Source organism: Polychytrium aggregatum, assembly GCF_025602895.1.
Source record: "Polychytrium aggregatum strain JEL109 chromosome Unknown BJ171scaffold_5, whole genome shotgun sequence".
NCBI classification, from domain to species: domain Eukaryota; kingdom Fungi; phylum Chytridiomycota; class Chytridiomycetes; order Polychytriales; genus Polychytrium; species Polychytrium aggregatum.
Genome location: NW_026516207.1, coordinates 342087 through 360183, shown reverse-complemented (window position 1 = coordinate 360183; position 18097 = coordinate 342087). Strand labels below are relative to the sequence as shown.

The window sequence follows — 18097 nt, the reverse complement described above, 5'->3', positions numbered from 1 at the left end:
ATCCGCACCGCTCAAGCTCATATCTCTCGACCGTCGCTGCCGCTTCGCACCGCACTACATCCACTCTGGCGTCTCGTCAGCATGGGACCCAACCGTACCGAGGATATCGAGGATCTGCGCAAGCCCGAGCCGGAGGAAGACTGGGTTGCGATCCATCAGGAAGCCGTGGAGGTACGCTGCGGTACCTGCTGCTTTCTCGAGCTCTGTGGAAGCGGTTAGGGGAGAGCTGACTTGCTCCGTGCTGCGGCTGAACACTGCTATCATTTCTTCGCCCTCGGCTGGCCAGAGAGGAGAGCTTACGTACACAGGTCAGTGCCCAGACGGACATTCTGCTACGTTGGCGTGGTGATGGTGCCGATGCCATACGATGGCGCTGATGGCGGTGACGGCGACAACGAAGCTTACCTCGCTTGACTTTATCAGACCCCAAGACTGGCTACTCTGTTTTTACCGAGCTGAGCCACAAGCAGCGAGGATACTGCTGCGGAAACCGATGCAGGTACGTTTGGAAAGGAGAGGGGGCGGGGAGGAGCGGATCTCCGAGCCTCGTTCCGAGCAAGAAACAATGCCAAGCCGATTGACAGAATGCAGATTCGGTGCCGTGGCTGCCGCACAAGTCTGGATGATGAGCGCTGGTCTGCAAGATGGAACGAAACCTCTCTAGCGGCTTGGCTCTTTGGCGCTCTGTTCGATTCGGCGGCGATCAAACGACCCCCGGCCGAGATCGGTTCTCTAACTGGGTTGTGCACTATCCGACCGATTTTATGGGTGGGGTGAGGCAGACACTGTCCCTTCGACCACTCCAACGTCGATAATCCCGCGAAACTCAAGGAGGACACTCGAAATGCCCGGCTTGCCAAGCAGCGGCAGCGACAACAAACTGCCTCGGACTCCTCCGAGTCATCGTGAGGCGCCAGAGTCGGCCGCCCTGGTGATCTCCGCTCGGCCAGCTTGGTGAAGCAAGTCAATCTGGCGGCTCAATGCGGGCCCGTGTGCTCAAAGCCGAAGCGGAACTGGAGAGCGTCTGTTGGAATATACGACCTATCTCGCAAATCTCAGTCGGTGTATTCTTATTGCGGCGATTTGAAGCCTCACGGCACAACGTCTTTGGTCATTTGAAGCACGACCACCCCGGCAATCTCCTCCTCGTGATAGAACCACTTGGGAATGGCGTCAACGTCCAGCTTGGAGTACTTGATATCGGCGTCGCTGAGGCAGGAAACAAAGAGCTCAAAGGTCTCTGGTTGCCGAATCGTCGCTGCCATCCAGCCCGTGGCTCCGCGAGCAAGGTAAAAGTCCAACACCCGAACGAGAGCCGAGACAATGGAGGGATCGTAGGTCACATCGGTACAGATGACAGTGTCGACGGCCCGCTCCCATCGCGGATCAGCGGCATCAAAGCCTTCCCAGTCCAGGGCCGAGACCGACGCGAGAGAGCCTGAGCCCTGTTCAAGCAGAGGCCGATTGAGGTCGACATTTTCGGAGAGACGCCGCAGAACCTGCTCGTTAACATCGGTCATCCACACTGAACGAGCGCCGAGCATTGCGCCGGCCAGCCCCACCAGGCCCATGCCAGCCCCGAGCTCGAGCACGCAACGATCGCGGATAATGTCGGGACGGGATATCATGACCTCGGTGAAGCGCAGGGCTGCCTCCCAGGTCCGAAGACCTGTTGTTCCCTGTGAGATGGCAGCCAGCTCCTCGCGCAGAGTGATGACGGGCGGGTCCATATCGGCATCGGCATCGGCATCGGCATCGGCATCGGCATTGGCATCGGCATCGGCATTGCTGGCGGAACTTGGGTGTTGGCGAGGAAAGACATACGACTTGTGGCAGTCCGCGAGCGACGACGCATCTGAGGAAGAGCTGAGCGCCATCAAATCAAGATACGTCGAGAGGACTGAGTCGATAACCTCGATGCCATGCGCCTCGATAAGCTCGATGAGTTTCTTGAGGAAGCGCTGCGAGTAGACAGGCGCCGGTGGGCATGACTGGGCCAGTGCCGAGGCGACGGTGTGGTCCAGGATCGTTTGCTGCATTGGCTCGGCAAAGTGCTCCGGATTGCTCGCACCTCCCCAGTCGAAAGAGCGGATCGGGACAAGCTGGTAGTACTGGCGCTGGAGTCGCCGAATCCACTCGCTGTGCGGCTCGGGCATTGCTGTCGTCCGGCGAGTTCGGTGGAGGCGATCCCGAGGATGGGCTGTGGAGCTGGCCAACAGAAGCAGCAAGGCAGATCAGCAACAGCAGGACCAAGGACAACAAAAGCTGTTGCGACAGGATCCAACCGCCGGCTCGGTTGGTTCGTTGGAGGCAAAAGACCAGCAACATCCCGCCCAAGCAGCGGCCGCACCAGACCAGCAACTCTGCCCAAGACCGACAGCAGCCCGGAGCAGGAGTCGCCCCTCCCCCCAAGATGCCTCGCGAACGAGAAGCCGATCGCGAGCACGGCGAGGACCTGGAGCTTGGGCGGGATGCCCAAAAGTACAAGGGGCTGTTTTCCGAGAAGGTGGGCGCCGCTGCTTGATCCACCGACTGCTCGAGCCGATATGATGCAACGAGATGCGACGGATCGGTTGCTCGAGACGACGTGCCGACTGTTCGTAGCGATATGTTGATTCCCTGAAACGAAGGATACATTGACTGCTTGAGACGATGTGGGGCTATGTGCCGCTCCCTCGAGGCAACGCTGACAGGAACCGATCCGATTCGGCTCACCCTCACTTGGCTGGCTCCGACAGGACTGGAAATGCAAAATGTGCTCCAACATCAACTGGGCTCGCCGCAGCCACTGCAACCAATGCCAGTGCCCCAAGCCTGGATCGGGGGCAGACGCCGAGCGGGCAGGCAGTGGCGGTGGGTTCATGGAACGGGATCGGATCGTGGAGTACCGAGAGACCCGCTACCAGGACGACGATGAGTACGACGACTTTGGTCGACTCAAGAAGAAGAAGCGAGGTCCGGGTGCCGATGTCCCCGAGGCTCCGCCGCGGAAAGGAAACAACGCAACCCTGATGCCGAACGACAAGCTCGCCGACGAGGACAAAGCCAAGGATGATGGTGAAGACGATGGCGAAGACGATGGGCGCTGGGATGCCTGGGCCGACATCTTGAGCAACGATCAGCAAGCAAGCAAGCCAGATACCAAAAGTACCAGAAGCATCGAAAGCGAACGGTCGCGGCGGGATCGCTCCCCACCGCCGAGGGCCAGAGATCGTCGTCGAAGCCAATCTCGGAGTCGAACTAGAAGCCGAACCAGGAGTAGGGACCGGCGCCGAAGCAGGTCCAGAAGCAGAGACCGGCGCCGAAGCAGGTCCAGAAGCAGAGACCGGCGCCGCAACAGATCCAGGAGCCGATCACGGAGCAGGGACCGCTATCGACGACGCTCGAACAGCCCAGATCGGATCCGGAACAGATCCCGATCGAGAAGCCGCGATCGATGGCCGAGAAGCAAACGATAGAGGAGCTGCTGGCCGGTGGTAGCGCCAGGACTGCCAGCGATGATGCGAGATTCAGATGCGCATCCGGGTGCATATCCAGATGCAGATACGTACATGGATGAGCGGCTGGTGCCGAGGAGATGTGCAATGCATGAGCGCTGTCTCCAATCCACACACAACGAAACTGGCCTTCCTGCTCTCAAGTCCTGCGTATCGCTTCTCTGGATCCTGAATACACACACCCATCCACCACGGCCAAGCAGTGTATCCGAGGAGACTGACGTTGCGACAACCTTTGGCATTGCCTCGTGGACGTGGACATGGACGTGGGTGGAGGGAAAGGATACTCACCACGGAGACAAGTGTCTGCACGATACCTTGCCATTTCATCGCCATCAGGACACCCGAGACCCACATGGAGGCCGAACGACGACCCCATTTGACCCGGCCACCCTGGCATCAGCGGATGTCTGTGGACGGACCAAAGCCGTCGATTCTGTCCAGACAACCCGGACGCTTGGCTCGACGACGGCCACGGTGTCGAAAGTATCGGCTGCATCCAACCATCAAAGACTATCAAAGACTATCAAAGATCATCAAATCATCCTGTATCTGCATGTTCTCTGCGTCCTTGTCGCCTTTGGCTCGCCGAACTGTCGATCGCTGGCAGCACATCTCTGGCCATGCCTCGCTCCCGCCGTGATGATCGCAGCTGCCCGCCACCGGCCTCGATCGGCAACATCCACCACCACCACCACCACCGCCGGCCCTGCGCCTTGTGCCGGCAGGATGATGCCAGGGGCCCGAGTCTCGACGCCAGCGATGTCGCCTCCGCGGAGGCGATGGCCCGAGAGATTCGCCATGGGCGATGGTTCCGCGCAGCAGATGGCGCAAAAGCCGTGGGGGATGCCCAAGGTCGATTCAAAATCCACAGCCAGCTGCCTGCGACATTGCCCCGCCGCTGCCCACCATGGCCCAGCCTTATCGGAATGCGCTGCATCGGCGGGACCCCGACCTGCCGCCAGGCCGCTATATATCTCGTCGCAGCGAACCCAGCGCACCGAAACCCCAGCCCCATCGAACCGCCTCCCGCTTCGCGGCATTCTTGCGCTTTGGCTTCTTCAGCATCCGCAACAATGCCACTGGTTCCTCATCGCCTGTCCCTCAAGCACACCTACGATGCCGAGCTGGCCCTCCCGCCGCCCTACAACGACCGCTGGGCCGAGGAGATCGGCTGCCGCTGGGATCAAGGCAACAGCGGTATCGATGAGCCGCCGCCGGACTACTTTACCCAGAGTCTCGACCCGCTGGGCCAGCTCGTCTTTCAGTACTCCCGGAATGCCGACTGGCGCGACGTGCAAATGATCGAGTTGGCCGGCCCCAACGATCTGCAGCCGCTCTTCCTGGTCGAGTACCCGCAGGAGACACCCGTGACGACCCGGGCCGATCTCGATGTAGGTCCATCATTGCCCATGCGACAATCCGTCGTCGGATTCGTCCGATCCTCGTGCCCAGCTTTCCGAGCACCTGATATAGGCCCATGTTGCCACTCCACTCTTGCTCGCTAATCCGTCTCGCCTCCGATCAACAGCAAAAGCAATACGAGCGCTGGGAGATCCGGTTGTGCAGCGCCGGCGTCGAGGAGCTCTCCCTATTGAGTATAATCCGCAAAGCCGCCGCCTTGTACGTTGATCTTTCCCATGCCGAAGAAAATCGAAAGCGTCCGCCGATGCCTTTACTTGATTGGCGGTACCGGGTCTAACTAACGAGTTGGCGATATGTGCTTGTCTGCAATTGCCATGCTCTTTTCCTGCACAGTGATTTTGAAGTGCAAGACGTGCACAACCGGTTCATGAAGTCCGGATACCGACGCACTGGCGCCGTCCTTCCGAAGCACAAGTTTGACGGCTTTCACGGCGACCACTATGCCTGGTGTCCTGTGCCCTTCAAACCCAACCAGTTCCAGCTGGTCCACTACGAACGCCAAAAGACCGTCGTTGGATCCTACACTCTCTCACAAAGCGGCGACCGGATCGAGGGCCGGATTGTGCTGAGTCCCGATGTTGCCCGCGACCAGACCGTCGCTCTCTCAGCGGCACTGCTGATCCACGAATACGATCGAGTCTCGGCTCTCCGTCAGCAGCGCAAGCAGCAACTGCACACAGCCACGGCCATTCGCAAACGCTCGGGCGGCAACTTGCGGGCCATGATGGCTCAGAGCTCATCCATAACGCTGGTCTGACAGGACAGCCGGTATCAGCTCAACCTCCAAACTCACACCAACCCACATCGGCCCCGCCAGACAGGATGTCCATATGTCCCTCCCCTTCCCGTGCCCACATGCCTCATCGCAATTGTCGATCTCTCACATCCACACATGATCTGCGAGCACAACTCTGGTGCGATGAATGGAATCGCTCCAGCGTCACTCCCTATTTATTTGGTTCCCTTTGATTCCATCCGGCCGTCGGATTGCTGTTCGTCTGTTGATCATCCGTACAAATCCATGCCATCTTCAATCCTATCCTTTTCACTCTTTGCATTCCGTTGCACCCATCGCATCTGTTCTTTCCATCGCACTCATTGCATCCATTCTATCCACTCTATTCCATCGCGTGCCGACTGATCGGCTGATCGATTTCGCTCGCTGTTGGCTGTAATGCACCTTCGCTCTGCATTGACCTTTGCCCTTCCCTGTTCAGTCAAGTTCTATGCGGTTGCAGGTCGCATCTCCGCCCCGGCCGATGTACTTTATCCGACCGCTTCAATGAAAATCCAGAACCACCTACGTCATTTCCGAGTGCCTTCGTGCCTGCGTCCAGCTTTTGGTTCAGGGCGATCGGGTGGGTGGAGACGGACGGGTGCAAGGGGAAAGGGTGCATGGGGCTCATATTGGACCTTCCAAAGAAACTATGGGCCTCCGTTTGCTCGGCCGAGAACGACCAAGTGGGTTGAACCATGCTCTTTGGCGATATCTCATCGGGCGAGTCCACCGCAGCAGCGCGAGTGCCGATCAACATCATCAGACCAACTGGTCGATCAACACCACATACACTGAGTCGCGTTTCAGTTTTGGCGAGCTGCAGACAAGTATATTCAAAATCCAGAAGAAAAAGGTGGCCCGTCGACCTCAAAGACAGGGAGCGGGATAATGCCGGAGTATCTCTCCCCCAGGCAGACGGATATGCAAAAACACGTCGGCAGTAAGATGAATCAAAGGAGTAGGATCGAGCAGAAGCGTTACCAGCCGCAACTAACCGCCTGTTGTTGCTTAGCCCTGGCTTCTTCGCATCCTTGTTCCACGGCTCTGTCGAACCAGAAGGCTGCCATTTGGCCATCGCGTTCGACACCAACGCCATCAAAGTGACATCGGCCCATGTTCATCAGAGCGGGAACGTTGCTTTGGGCAGCGGCATCGGAATAACACTTGATGGCCTTGGTGACGTTACGCTGGACACCTCTGCCGTGCTCGTAGCACTCGCCGAGGAAGTTCTGAGCCCACGGATTGCCTTGGTCGACAGCGGCCTGGGTGAAGGTCAGGCTGGTTGCAGGGTTGGCATTGGTATTGGTCTCGCTGATGTGCCAGAGGCCGAGCCAGAGTTGGCAGAGATCACGGGATTGCTCGTTCGCGAGCTTTTCGATGGTCCTCAGCGCTGGAGCCTGCTGGCGAGCCACGCCAAAGCCGCTGAAGAGGCAGACGGCCGCCAGGTGCTGGCACAGCCAGTCGGACACCACACCGAGGTTACAGAGCTTGTAGAAGAGGGCAGCGTCTGCCGAGTTGACCTGCGCCAGCGCTCCAAAGCAGCCAGCGTCCTTGAACGGGAACTCGGTGATGTAACTCTTCTTCATAAGGTCGATGGCCTTGTTCTGGTTAAAATCGATGCCGCGTCCGAGGTAATGCGACCAGCCGAGCATCTGGGTGGATATGGCTTTTAGCCCGTCGGTTGCTGACTCGCGGACGCTGGTCCAGTGGGAGAAGGAGCTTTTGTAGTCTTGTTTCACGCCGAGACCGAGGAAGTAGAGCCAGGCGAGCTGGAACGAAGCACGGAGGCACTTGCTATCACTCGCGGCGCTACACAGCTTGAAGGCGGGTTTCCAAGCGGGATCGTCGCCATCGAGCTGAGCGTCGATGAGGAGCTGGGTAACGGCAACGCAAGCATCGGGATCGCCCTGTCGAATCCTGGGAACCATGCCACCGGGGACTTGGACTGCCTCTTGGATGAATTGAAGCTCACGGTCGGTGATCAAACGGTTGGGGGTGTTGGGGCTGCGCTCCGGTGTGCGAAAGTTACGAAACCAGCGATCAATCAGCTACGGTGCAGATCTCTTTGGATTACGAGCGGCGGATCGTACGGCAAGCGCCGCAGGATGTATACAATCAAACTCGGCCTCCACTAAGCCAGTTGCGTGGAGCAAAGTGTGCGGCTATCGCCGCACGCCCTTGGTGCATTTGGAGCAGCAACACTTACCGAGATGGCTCATCTTTTTGAAGCTCAGTGAAGTAGCTCAAGCGAAGCAAAATCTCGTCAAAGATCGGTCGCTCGTTGCGGTCATTGCCCCAGCAGTCTTGGATGAGCTGCCACACATCCTCATTCAGACCACGGATCTTCTTGGGCCGCTCAGATCGGAGAAGGGTTTGCTGCTGCACCGCTGCCTTCATATGGTTTCCGGCATCGTCGATCCAGCTGTATCCTTTGTTCATGACCTCATAGCAGAGGATGGCGTAGGCATAGACGTCACTCGCCTCGCTGACGCCCGTAGGGGTCTCTACGCCGACACCCAGAAGCTCGGGGGCCATATGGAATGGGCGTTCGCGACGGGTGTCGTGTCGTCGACGACGGAAGGTCATGGAGACATTCCGAGTCTTTGACATGCCAAAGCCGGTGATAATGGCGTTGAGAGAGTCGTCGAGCGAGACATTTGCGGTGCGCAGATCGCTGTGGACGGTGCCATTGGCATGGAGATAGCTCATGCCGCAGGCAACCTGGTAGATCCAGCGGATCTGCAAGGGCATGTTGATGCTATAGTCGCTGTCGGAAATGTATGTTTCCAGGGTGCCGCGCGACAGCAGCGGCGAGATCATAAAGAGCTTTTCTTCGGTATCGCAGGCGCCGAGCAAGTTGAGGATGTGGGGGTGGTTCAGGTCCTTCCAGACGCGGATCTCGCGGCGGAACTCCTTGACATCGCTCTCGGAATACGTTCCAAAGAGCTGCTTCATGGCGACGGCGGTGCCGTGGTACTTGGCAGAGAAGGTCGTGGCATAGCCACTCACGAGAATCGGCTCGGCGGAAACATCGGTGATGGAGAGAGCAGAGATACGCCAGGGCTCCAAATCCATGGACTGGGATGCGGCAGACTGGCTTTGGATCAGCCGAAGGACCTGGTTGATCGAGTCGACGATTTGTCGCTGCGCATCCCCGGCAGTGGCAGCGTCAGGCACCGTGGCAGTGGCGGTTTGGATGGCGTCCGTCAGTCTTCGGATTTGCCACTCCTGCATATTGCCGAGCTGGACGCCCATATCAGCAAGGGCGGCGTTGGCGTTCTGCTGGAACTGATCCTTGAAGCGGCGCAGCTGATCGGCATCCCTGGCTTCGTCGCTGCTGATGGCCTGGGTGATGGTGCGGTCGTGCTGGACTCTGTTGGCGATGCCGATGGTGAGGGCCATCATGATGGACCGCTGGAGATTGCCAAACTCGCGGTGGAAACTTTGGATCCGTTGACGGATCTGGGAGCCGTAGATGAACAACTCGAGCCGGGAGCGTAGTTTGATGTGCTGGTTAAAGTAGTTCAAGATTTGACGATGAAAATCATTGAGGCGCTGTACCTGACGGGCAAAGGCAGGATGGTTCTCATTGCAACCAGCGAGCATCTCCAAGGCGTCTTTGGACTCTCGGGAGAGCTCCCCCCAGGCGGCTTCGTTCTGCTTGACAGCCTGGATGGCGGCATAGAGCTCCTGGGCAATGAGAATAGCCGGACGGAGAAGCAAGGGGGCAATGTGAAGGAGGCCTGCGAAGCCTACGATCTCCATGGTGGCGGTAAGCGGGTGACCCGAGACGGGGGGAGATGAGGTGGGGTGAAGGCAGAGCGGGTCCGGCAGGAGGACAGCAGGCCGACGAAGGACAGAGGAGAGGGGCGGACGAAGCCAAAGCCAACGATGAAGCAAACCGACACCAGCCGCAACGAAGGCCGCGGGTGCGCAATATATAGAGGAGTCGCGTCGCGGTATCCACACGGCTCGTGCGTCTCTGGGTCACACGGTGTCAAACGCGGCAGTCAACAGCGGCGCGGGTTGTCTGAGTGAGTCCCCCGCCGTTACTTTGGGTGACACTTGGTATCCCCGCTGCCCCCGCCACCGTGGCGCAGCAGCGGCACTGCAGCGAGAGAGAGAGCCGAGAGCGCCTCGCCGAGAAGCCAGCGGTGAAAACGGGAACGCGATGGAAACCAGAGGGCGACGATGGAAGTTAAAAGGTGATGATGGAAACCAGAGGGCGATGATGGAAACTATAAGTTGATGATGGAAGGTAGAAGAAGTCCGATGTCCTGACTCGGATAAGGTCAGACGGAGACGGATGCGTCCCGCTTTCCTCTTGACCACACGTGTCAGATCTACATTGGTATCATCCGCGTCTGCATCTGGATCGGTGTCGGTATCGGTATTACAGTCAATCCTTGCCGGCCCAAGGGCGCATGCTTGGCGATACCGCCCCCACCCATACCGCCTCCGGAACCCCGCCTCTGGATACCTTCGCCGTCCACCAGAGTGCTGCTGCGACACTCGGCCAGCAGTCGCCATGGTCCTCGCTGCGTTGGGCCGTCAGCATCCTGGTTCATCCGATCCGAGCTTGCCTGCCGTATCTCCGCGGCTGTCGCTCATCAGCCAGCCCGACAGCACTTCTGACCCAGCTGGACACACGCAGACCCCCACCAGCGTTACGATGGCTGGCGAATCGGCCTTGTGGACAATCCGATCCTCCCAGCGCCACCCCAGCGCCTCAGTTCCAGATCGGCTATCACGGCGAATGAGAGCATCCCGGTCCGGGATGGGAGAACCTTTTGGCGGGTGCGGTTGGATCGGCGCAGAGGCGGCATGGTTCAGGCAACAGTTGAGTAATGTTCTCCGCCATCCGCTGTCATCCTGCCATGACCCCACGCCCGCATCACACAACCAGAGCTATAAAGTCACCGGCAAGCCCTGGCTGTCGCCGAGACCACGCCAATCGCAGCCACCATGCGTCCGATAGCACGAAATATTCTCGCCGGGCTCATACTTCTCCTCAGCGCCGCTCTTGGAGCGCAGGCCAGCGACATCTACATCCCCTCCTCGCTGCGCTCGCTCCCGACGGATGAGCCCAAGACCGTCCTCATTCTCTCCCTTCCAGCCACGGGCCACGCAAACCCGCTTGTGATCTTGGCCGCCGAGCTCGCAAAGCGCGGACACCATGTCACCTTCATCACGGCGGCCAGCTACACTGTTCCGGAATATGCGCGCAACACCAGTATCGAATTCCGTCTCTTCCCCGACGAGCGCGACTTTGCCCAGGCGCTGATCGGCATTGCATCAAGAGCCGGACACGGATCGACCCAGCTCGAGAAGATCCTCAGCCTTGCCCGGCACTGGAGCAGCTTTACGGCCTTGCAGAAGCTCTTTCTTGGAGATCTGCTCGCGAACAGCCTCGAGGTGATGAAGGACAGACGCCCCGATGTTGTTGTTGGCGGGAAGCTGATCCAAAGGGTATGTTTGCAACAGCACGGGCTGTACATAATGCCGCTCCAGCACTACTCAATCGCTCGATTGCTCCAGCGCCCCGTCATGTTCGCGACTCCAACCCTGCTGATTGTCCGCCGTTACTCGCTTCGAAACAGACCACTTCCGCTTTGGGTCAATACTGGGACGTTCCCGTCATCTCACAGTTCATTACCAGTGCCATAGTCGAAAACCAAGCGTTTGCAGATTCATTCACTCCATCGATCATGGACGGACTCCCCGATCCGAAGCTGACTTTCCCTCAGGCCATCAAGGTGCTCATCGGTCGGATGGTCATGATGGGACTGCGCGAAAGCCTCACGTTCCAGCACCTGAACATTATAGACTCGATCGACGATAGCCACCCGGAATACCACTTGAAGGAGCGAGTCAATGCCCACCCAGCTCAGCCTGCCATCGATCTGGTCTCGAGCGAATGGGGATATGAGCCCATCACGCTGAGGACCGCAGCGACTCGCATGGGTGGCATGTGGGTGCCCTCGGGCCAAGACCTGCGCACTCAGCATCCATCGGTGCTCGAGTGGCTCGAGTCTGCTTCCCGTCCTGTCGTGTACACCTCGACCGGCACCATGGTTATGCCTTCCAATGCGACGCTGCTCGCCATGTTCGAGGCCTTCAATTCCACGACCGAGTACCAGACCCTGTGGTCACTCAAGAAAGTCTCCCATGCCAACTTGCTCCGGTTGCTCGGTGACACGCAGTGGCCCAGCCATATCCGAGTCGAGCATTTTGTTCCCCAGATGGCGGTCCTGGCCCACCCGTCCGTCAAGGTCTTCTTCACTCACGGCGGATTCAGTAGCGTCGTCGAGGGTATCTGGAACGGCAAGCCGATGCTGGGTGTCCCGTATCACGGCAAGTACCGCAGGAGCCGAGAGTGGTACTCTAGCAAAACTGGGACGACACAGCCAGTCGATGTTCGCGCAGTGGGCGGGCTGGGAAGGAGTGGTCCAGAACCATGGCGAAGTCGTGTCGGCAATACACGATGCATCAGGAGGATCGATACCGATAGTGGCTGCTACTGAGCTTGGTTGGGGATCGGACAGAATGATCGCGCCGATCCGACCATGTCGAGTGCTTTTGCGTCACTAACACCCATTCCGTCGCCTCAACGTCCCCCAGGCGATCAGCCCTACAACATTGCCTATATCGCTCGATTGAAGGCCGGTCTCTTTCTCGACAAGGCCGTGCTGGCATCGGAGGACCGGGAGCGCTCGCGCACCGAGATCCAGACCAAGCTCCAGACGCTTCTCCGCGACCCGTCCTATGCCAAGAACATCCTCCCGCTGCAGCGTCTCGCCCAGGCCGGCGGCGGGGTCATCAAAGGGGCCAACATCGTCGAGGAAACCATTGCGATGGGCAGCACCGAGCATCTGCGATATGCAGACAACACACGCGTCATAGCCTCAGCCTATATGTTTTTGGCGATCCTGCTCCTCGGGGCAGTTGCGTTGTCCATGTGGGGCATCACCGTGGCTGCCCGCAGCCTCTGGAGACGTCTTAGCAAGAAGCAAAAGGCCGAGTAGCGATCTTGTGTCTGTGATGTTGCCCGCGACGAGCTGGTTGGCAGGGCCATTGCCCGAACATGCTCCCGAGTCCCTCCTCCACCCTCCCCCCCCCCAGACAATCACCAACAAAGTTGGCCGAGCAGGACGTGGTTCCGTGGCCTGTCGCCCCACGACCAGGACCACGACCAGGACCACGACCAGGACCACGACCAGGACCACGGGCTTACAAGGTGCCGGCCACGCGAGTGCCCGCTGTCGCCTCTTTCAGGACGGGTGTGGTGCTGTGTGGAAACGCTGGTCCAGGCGACTGCATGCGCCAGGCCGGAGCTCCTGTGCGAGGACCGTTTCCAATTTTGCCTGGGGCAGCGTCACGCTTTCGGGGCGAACAAGCCGACAGAGCAACAGAGGCCGTCAGACAGACAGCGCGCCAACAAGACTTACCAGCAAGGGAGCGTGATACATCCGTTGCTCGTAGTCGCCCACGAGGTGTGTCAGCGCCGTCCGGGAAAGCTGCGACCAAAGGCTCCTCTGCCGCCCCTCACGGCTGTTGCTCGCCTTGGACCTGCTCTGTCTCCATCGCATCTGCCTCCTCATCCCGCAGCCTGCCGACATGGTCTTCAAGGCTCTCTCCTGCTGCTTCGGGGGGTCCGCGGGCTCAGCATCTGTCCGCGAGGCGCCCGAGGATGCCTCCTCTGTCGTCGTCCCCCAGGCACCATCAACCCAGCCCAACTTTGTGCCAACGATGGACCTGTTCGACCCGTGGGTGCACCCTGTCGAAGCAATCATCAAGACGGCCCAGGAAGAGCCCAATGCGCTCGCCATCTTGACCCTCGAGAACGGCGTGCTCGAGCGATACACCTACCTTCAGTTGTGGCAGCGGGCATACTCGATTGCCCAGGGCCTCAAGGCTCTGCCCGGATGGGACGACGAAGACCACGAAGTCGTTGCCCTCTACTGCGAGGCCGAGTCGCACTGGGCGTTCTACTCGATGGCCATCTGGATGCTCGGAAAGTAAGCGGCTCGTGTGCGGTATCGCCAACAGCAATCAGCATGTTCCTGAGTTGACATCTGACCAACAGCCTTTGGTTCCGGCCTTCAGGAGAGTCATCAACCTTGGTCTCAACTGGCCTTCGGCGGTTCGCAAAGCTCTATCCGAGCGGTGGGTTGCCTGCTGCTAATTTCATGGGGCCGCATATGCCGGTCTGTGGTGCGGTGCGGTGCGGTGCAGTCGGTGCAGTCGGTGCGGTGCAGTCCGTGGTGCCACTCTGCGGTACCGAACCCGGCCGTCACCCAAGCCGCTGCAGTTGCCTGTTGCTTACTGTCGCTCCCATTGCCGTCGCTTGGGCAGACTCAAGATGAAGTTCGTCCTCTATCACTACGTCAAGCCCGGCCGCGTTGCTGGCCTTGAGGCCATCGACGCTGGCAACCTCCCGCAGCTGGCCGACATTCCGTCGCCGTCTATCAGCGTGTGTCAGCCTCTGGACGACTACATTGCCTATATGAGCACCTCCGGCACCACAGGTACGGTTCTGCTGCATTTCATGTCTGCAGCACTCGAGCTTCGTGTACTCACTCGCTCCATTGTACACGATCCTCTCACAGGTGTGCCCAAAACGTGAGTCTCGCTCAATTCGCCCGCATCGCTCGTCTCCACTGGCTGCAGTGCACTGACATATCATGGCCTTGCAGCTACCCGGTATCCCATCGATCTATCGAACCGAGCCGTCCAAACATGGCATTCTTCAAGGGCTCGACAGGAATCTTCCAGGTAGGTGTTGCCTTCCTTGAATGGGCATTCCATGTGGCCGAGTCCAGCCCCAACACACCCGGAGCCATCGATCGTAGGCTTCCGAAATGCCAAGGACCTCATTGCCGATCACCATACACCCATGCACAGGCTCCCTCGTTTTCAATCCCGCTTTGGTGCTTTGTCATTGCTTTCAACACCAGAAGCTCGGTTTGGTTCGCCAAGCCTACACCCAACCCCATCGAAAAGTCTGAGAGTGTCATTGGACTCATGAACGAAGGCCTCGAGTTCTTCTTCTCGGTAGGTCAGCAGCCACCAGCCAAAGACACATGGCGTGCGACTCGAGCCCGGATTCCGTACTAAGGCGACCACTTTCTCCGGCAGCCCCCTTCGTTCGTCAAGATGTTCTTCCGTGTTGCTGTCTCCAAGTATCGCAACATTTCGTGGACGAAAACCAGAAAGTTGAGTCTCGGCTCAGAGCTCGTGCCGCTCTCGCTCGTCCGCCAAGCCAGAGAGCTCTGTCCAAATGCTCTGGTCCAATGCGCTTACGGATCCAGCGAGGTACGTTTGAAACTGAACAGCGATCGCCTTGTTGCGTGGGCCCTGGTTAATCGCTCCGTCTATTCTCCCAGACCGGTGTCATCGGAGCGCTCTCTACCCTTGTGCTGAAGCCAACGGACCCGAATCCCAGCAAACTTGTGTACAGCATCAAGAAGCCCGGGGTCCGATGTCTCCTTCTCGACGAGGAGGGCAACCTCCTCGACCGCAGCACCTCGAGCCATGGCATCCTCGTTTTCGCTGTCGACAAGGACGATCCGATCCGTGACCACCCCAACTTTGTTAACTCTGACCCCAGCGATAAGCTGGCTCCCTTTGGCTTCCTCCCTGATGGCTCGCCTCGTGTCTGCACCATGGACTGGGTCGAGATGGCTGGAGAGAGAGAATTCACTGTGATCGGAAGGTGAGCTGGCGTTTTGAGTGAGCTGTGGCGGGGCGATGGTTTGCGAGCCATAGATTGATCAAGCTGGACATCGACTGACCCAATTGATTGCACCCGCCTTGCGTCCCAATACCACACTGGCTGCCGAATCTCACACCGCCAGATTCGGCCAGAAGATCAAGGTCAACGGTGTTTACGTCGACCTCAACGCCCTCGAGGAACTGGCCAACGAGCATATGAGCCGGATCATTTCCGATTGCACCTTTGTCCAAACCTCCGAGAAGAAGATCGTGATGCTTTACGTCCCCAGGAAGGGATCCGAGGTCTACATGACTCCCGCCGAGATTCTCCAGATGGCCCAGGATGTCTTTGCCCTCAAGAACGTCGCCAAGTTCCCGATCCACAACTGCTTCGAACTCCACGAAGTCCCCTTCAACGACTCGGGCAAGCGCGACCTCAAGAAGCTCAGGCGCATCGCCGAGAACGTGGGTCTCTATGGCAAGTCGGTCGAGTACCCCCCTCTGGACGTGGATGACTCTGCTCTGTCTCGCATCGCGATCAAAATCTCGACTCTTGGAAGTCGGATCCTTGAAGCCGAAGCGCTCGACGGCCGCAACTTCTACATTGCCGGTGTCGGTTTTGACTCGCTGAGTGTCGGTCGCCTCGCTCTTGCCATCAAGGACGAGTTTGATGTCGAGATCTCGCCGCTGATCCTGCTGTCGAACGGAATGACGCCGCTCGATGTCGCCCAGCTCGTGATCGACATCCTCGACGACAAGCCCCTCATTCCCCCGACTGTTGATCTGGCTGCCGAGGCCGCCAAGCTCGACGATGCGAGTGTGACGGCCGAGGGTCTCCCTCCGTTTGTCTATCCCAAGGAGGTCCGGGGCATTGTCCTGACCGGTGCCACTGGCTTCCTCGGCGCCTTCCTCATCTTCGAACTGGCCAACAAGTTCCCCCGCGCCAAGTTCTACTGTCTGGTTCGAGCTCACAACGAGACAATGGCATTCCTCCGTATCTTTTCCAACGCCTCGAAGCTGGTGATTGCGTCGAGAAAGCCCGGCGATCCGTGGTACGATGTGCGAGACCGATTCATTGGTCTGCGCGGCGATCTGTCGCAGGACAAGTGGGGACTCTCGGACGACCAATGGAAGGAGATCAGCGAGGAGACCGACATGATTGTCCACAACGGCGCCGAGGTCCACTGGCTCTTCAACTACGAGCGACTCAAGGGACCCAACGTCCTCGGCACGGCGACGGCCCTGCGACTGGCCACCACGCACCACCTGAAGGTACTCCACTACATCTCGACCATCGGCACGGTTCCCATAGTCAAGAACTCCAAAGAACCTCTCAAGGAGGCGATCCACTCGGCCTGGAACATCTCTGGCGGCTATTCGCAGACCAAGTGGGTCTCTGAGCAGCTGGTCAACAAGGCACGATCGAGGGGAGTGCCGGTAACGATCATTCGCCCAGCTGGTATCGTTGGCGACACTCGCTATGGAGGTAAGTTGTTGATACGGTGTGGTGGAGAGTCGGATTCGTTCCATGGCTCGGCCATGAATCGATGCTCCTTGTTTGCCTGGCGACACAGGCACACGCTAACGCACATCCGCTCCACCACCACCAGCATGCAACACCGATGACTACATCTGGCGATATGTCAAGGGATGCATCCAGCTCGGCGTTGCTCCCTCGCACGCCACTCCCGTCACCATCACTATGGATCCCGTCGACCACGTCGCCAAGGTGGTTACCGAGATTGTCGGTTCGGAGGAGGCCCTGTCCAAGTTTGTGTTCCACATCAGCGACTCGGAGCACAGGTAAGGAATGTGTGATGTGGTGTGAAGTGCGATGTGGTGTGGTGTGTTGTAGTGTGGATGGTGTATTCCGACTCTGATTACTCACTCACTCACTCAACCACTCACTCACTCACTCAAACACTCAACCACTCAACCACTCGCTCACTCACACTCACACTCCCACGCCAGTGTCATCTCCGAGACTAAGCTCTTCGAGATCGCCAACGCTCACGGCTGGCCTGTCCTCTTCGAGACGCGCGAGCAGTTCAAGACCCTCCTCGAGGCCAATCCGTCCATCGAGAACAACGCCCTGTTCCCGCTCATGCATATGATGATGGATATGTCCATGCAGGTCGACAACACCAACACTCGCTCGATCTACCCGACCCCCTGCCCCTCCATTACCATGGTCGCCAAGAAGAGTCTCAACTACCTGTATTTTGCACGTTTCCTGGACGAGCCCAAATTCCCGTCGAGCAGCCTCAGGGAAGAGGAGTATCCCGAAGTCCCCATCTTCAGTCGCACTGGTCGCCACTGATCGCCAAGATCACTCCAACCACCCTTGCCGCTGGACTCTTTCTCATTTACCGGACTCGCTCATAACGAGCGGCAGCGACCCGTAGCGTCACGCTGTCGTACACTCCAAACTGGGCTTGCCCAGATCTTGCCCTTGACGATGTATTGTCTCCTCACCTCTTTCATTTCTTGCGTCAGCACCGATGCTGGCGGTGTCTCCTCCCCTTTCCAATCCACGCGTTCTTGCCCCCTCCCCATTTCGCTCGTGTCTCTCCAATTTCTTATCAGTCCCATGACCGCCTCAGCTTCTCCTCATATCCTTCGTTTCCTTTTCAGCTACTGAGCCGCTCTATCACCCAAATACAGCAAATTGATATTGACTGGA

The 18097-nt window shown here is 58.6% G+C and overlaps 7 protein-coding genes across 7 annotated transcripts; 5 read left to right on the top strand and 2 right to left on the bottom strand.

Annotated features, from left to right (window-relative positions):
• Positions 1–81: 81 nt before the first annotated feature.
• On the top strand, positions 82–1044 carry BJ171DRAFT_595962 (uncharacterized protein; the record flags this gene model as incomplete). Its single annotated transcript, XM_053114643.1, has 4 exons — positions 82–171; positions 287–308; positions 424–499; positions 783–1044. The coding sequence occupies 4 exons, from the start codon at positions 82–84 to the stop codon at positions 907–909; spliced, it is 315 nt and encodes a 104-aa protein (XP_052970234.1). The 3' UTR covers positions 910–1044.
• BJ171DRAFT_490383 (putative methyltransferase-domain-containing protein) lies at positions 1045–1786 on the bottom strand. The gene has a single exon (XM_053109614.1). The coding sequence runs from the start codon at positions 1728–1730 to the stop codon at positions 1092–1094; it is 639 nt and encodes a 212-aa protein (XP_052970233.1). The 5' UTR covers positions 1731–1786; the 3' UTR covers positions 1045–1091.
• Positions 1739–3691, top strand: BJ171DRAFT_490380 (uncharacterized protein). Its single transcript, XM_053109613.1, has 2 exons — positions 1739–2506; positions 2739–3691. Exons 1-2 carry the CDS (start codon positions 1988–1990, stop codon positions 3456–3458), a joined length of 1239 nt encoding a protein of 412 aa, XP_052970232.1. The 5' UTR covers positions 1739–1987; the 3' UTR covers positions 3459–3691.
• An 882-nt stretch (positions 3692–4573) lies between these two features.
• Positions 4574–5679, top strand: BJ171DRAFT_471845 (uncharacterized protein; the record flags this gene model as incomplete). Its single annotated transcript, XM_053108626.1, has 3 exons — positions 4574–4891; positions 5029–5120; positions 5256–5679. 3 exons carry the CDS (start codon positions 4574–4576, stop codon positions 5677–5679), a joined length of 834 nt encoding a protein of 277 aa, XP_052970231.1.
• An 818-nt stretch (positions 5680–6497) lies between these two features.
• On the bottom strand, positions 6498–9597 carry BJ171DRAFT_455393 (kinase-like domain-containing protein). The gene is made up of 2 exons (XM_053108275.1): positions 7907–9597; positions 6498–7704 (listed from the first exon to the last, which is right to left on the bottom strand). The coding sequence occupies exons 1-2, from the start codon at positions 9463–9465 to the stop codon at positions 6678–6680; spliced, it is 2586 nt and encodes an 861-aa protein (XP_052970230.1). The 5' UTR covers positions 9466–9597; the 3' UTR covers positions 6498–6677.
• A 1018-nt stretch (positions 9598–10615) lies between these two features.
• BJ171DRAFT_490371 (uncharacterized protein) lies at positions 10616–12927 on the top strand. The gene is made up of 3 exons (XM_053109612.1): positions 10616–11169; positions 11301–12054; positions 12322–12927. Exons 1-3 carry the CDS (start codon positions 10666–10668, stop codon positions 12723–12725), a joined length of 1662 nt encoding a protein of 553 aa, XP_052970229.1. The 5' UTR covers positions 10616–10665; the 3' UTR covers positions 12726–12927.
• A 351-nt stretch (positions 12928–13278) lies between these two features.
• Positions 13279–18092, top strand: BJ171DRAFT_595957 (male sterility protein-domain-containing protein). The gene is made up of 11 exons (XM_053114642.1): positions 13279–13718; positions 13807–13866; positions 14056–14228; positions 14310–14322; positions 14397–14475; positions 14605–14754; positions 14839–15015; positions 15087–15415; positions 15558–16900; positions 17025–17217; positions 17386–18092. The coding sequence occupies exons 1-11, from the start codon at positions 13318–13320 to the stop codon at positions 17732–17734; spliced, it is 3267 nt and encodes a 1088-aa protein (XP_052970228.1). The 5' UTR covers positions 13279–13317; the 3' UTR covers positions 17735–18092.
• The last annotated feature ends 5 nt before the right edge of the window (positions 18093–18097 follow it).

Excerpts from the sequence above, each read along its gene's own strand:
- BJ171DRAFT_490371 (XM_053109612.1), top strand. The coding sequence starts at position 10,666 with ATGCGTCCGATAGCACGAAATATTCTCGCCGGGCTCATACTTCTCCTC. Across the intron at positions 11,170-11,300 it reads GCGGGAAGCTGATCCAAAGG|ACCACTTCCGCTTTGGGTCA; the intron begins GTATGTTTGCAA and ends GCTTCGAAACAG. Across the intron at positions 12,055-12,321 it reads GCTGGGTGTCCCGTATCACG|GCGATCAGCCCTACAACATT; the intron begins GCAAGTACCGCA and ends AACGTCCCCCAG.
- BJ171DRAFT_490380 (XM_053109613.1), top strand. The coding sequence starts at position 1,988 with ATGACTGGGCCAGTGCCGAGGCGACGGTGTGGTCCAGGATCGTTTGCT. Across the intron at positions 2,507-2,738 it reads AGGGGCTGTTTTCCGAGAAG|GACTGGAAATGCAAAATGTG; the intron begins GTGGGCGCCGCT and ends TGGCTCCGACAG.
- BJ171DRAFT_595957 (XM_053114642.1), top strand. The coding sequence starts at position 13,318 with ATGGTCTTCAAGGCTCTCTCCTGCTGCTTCGGGGGGTCCGCGGGCTCA. Across the intron at positions 13,719-13,806 it reads GCCATCTGGATGCTCGGAAA|GAGAGTCATCAACCTTGGTC; the intron begins GTAAGCGGCTCG and ends TCCGGCCTTCAG. Across the intron at positions 13,867-14,055 it reads CGCAAAGCTCTATCCGAGCG|ACTCAAGATGAAGTTCGTCC; the intron begins GTGGGTTGCCTG and ends TCGCTTGGGCAG.
- BJ171DRAFT_490383 (XM_053109614.1), bottom strand. The coding sequence starts at position 1,730 with ATGGACCCGCCCGTCATCACTCTGCGCGAGGAGCTGGCTGCCATCTCA.
- BJ171DRAFT_455393 (XM_053108275.1), bottom strand. The coding sequence starts at position 9,465 with ATGGAGATCGTAGGCTTCGCAGGCCTCCTTCACATTGCCCCCTTGCTT. Across the intron at positions 7,705-7,906 it reads CAAAAAGATGAGCCATCTCG|CCCCAACACCCCCAACCGTT; the intron begins GTAAGTGTTGCT and ends ACCGGAGCGCAG.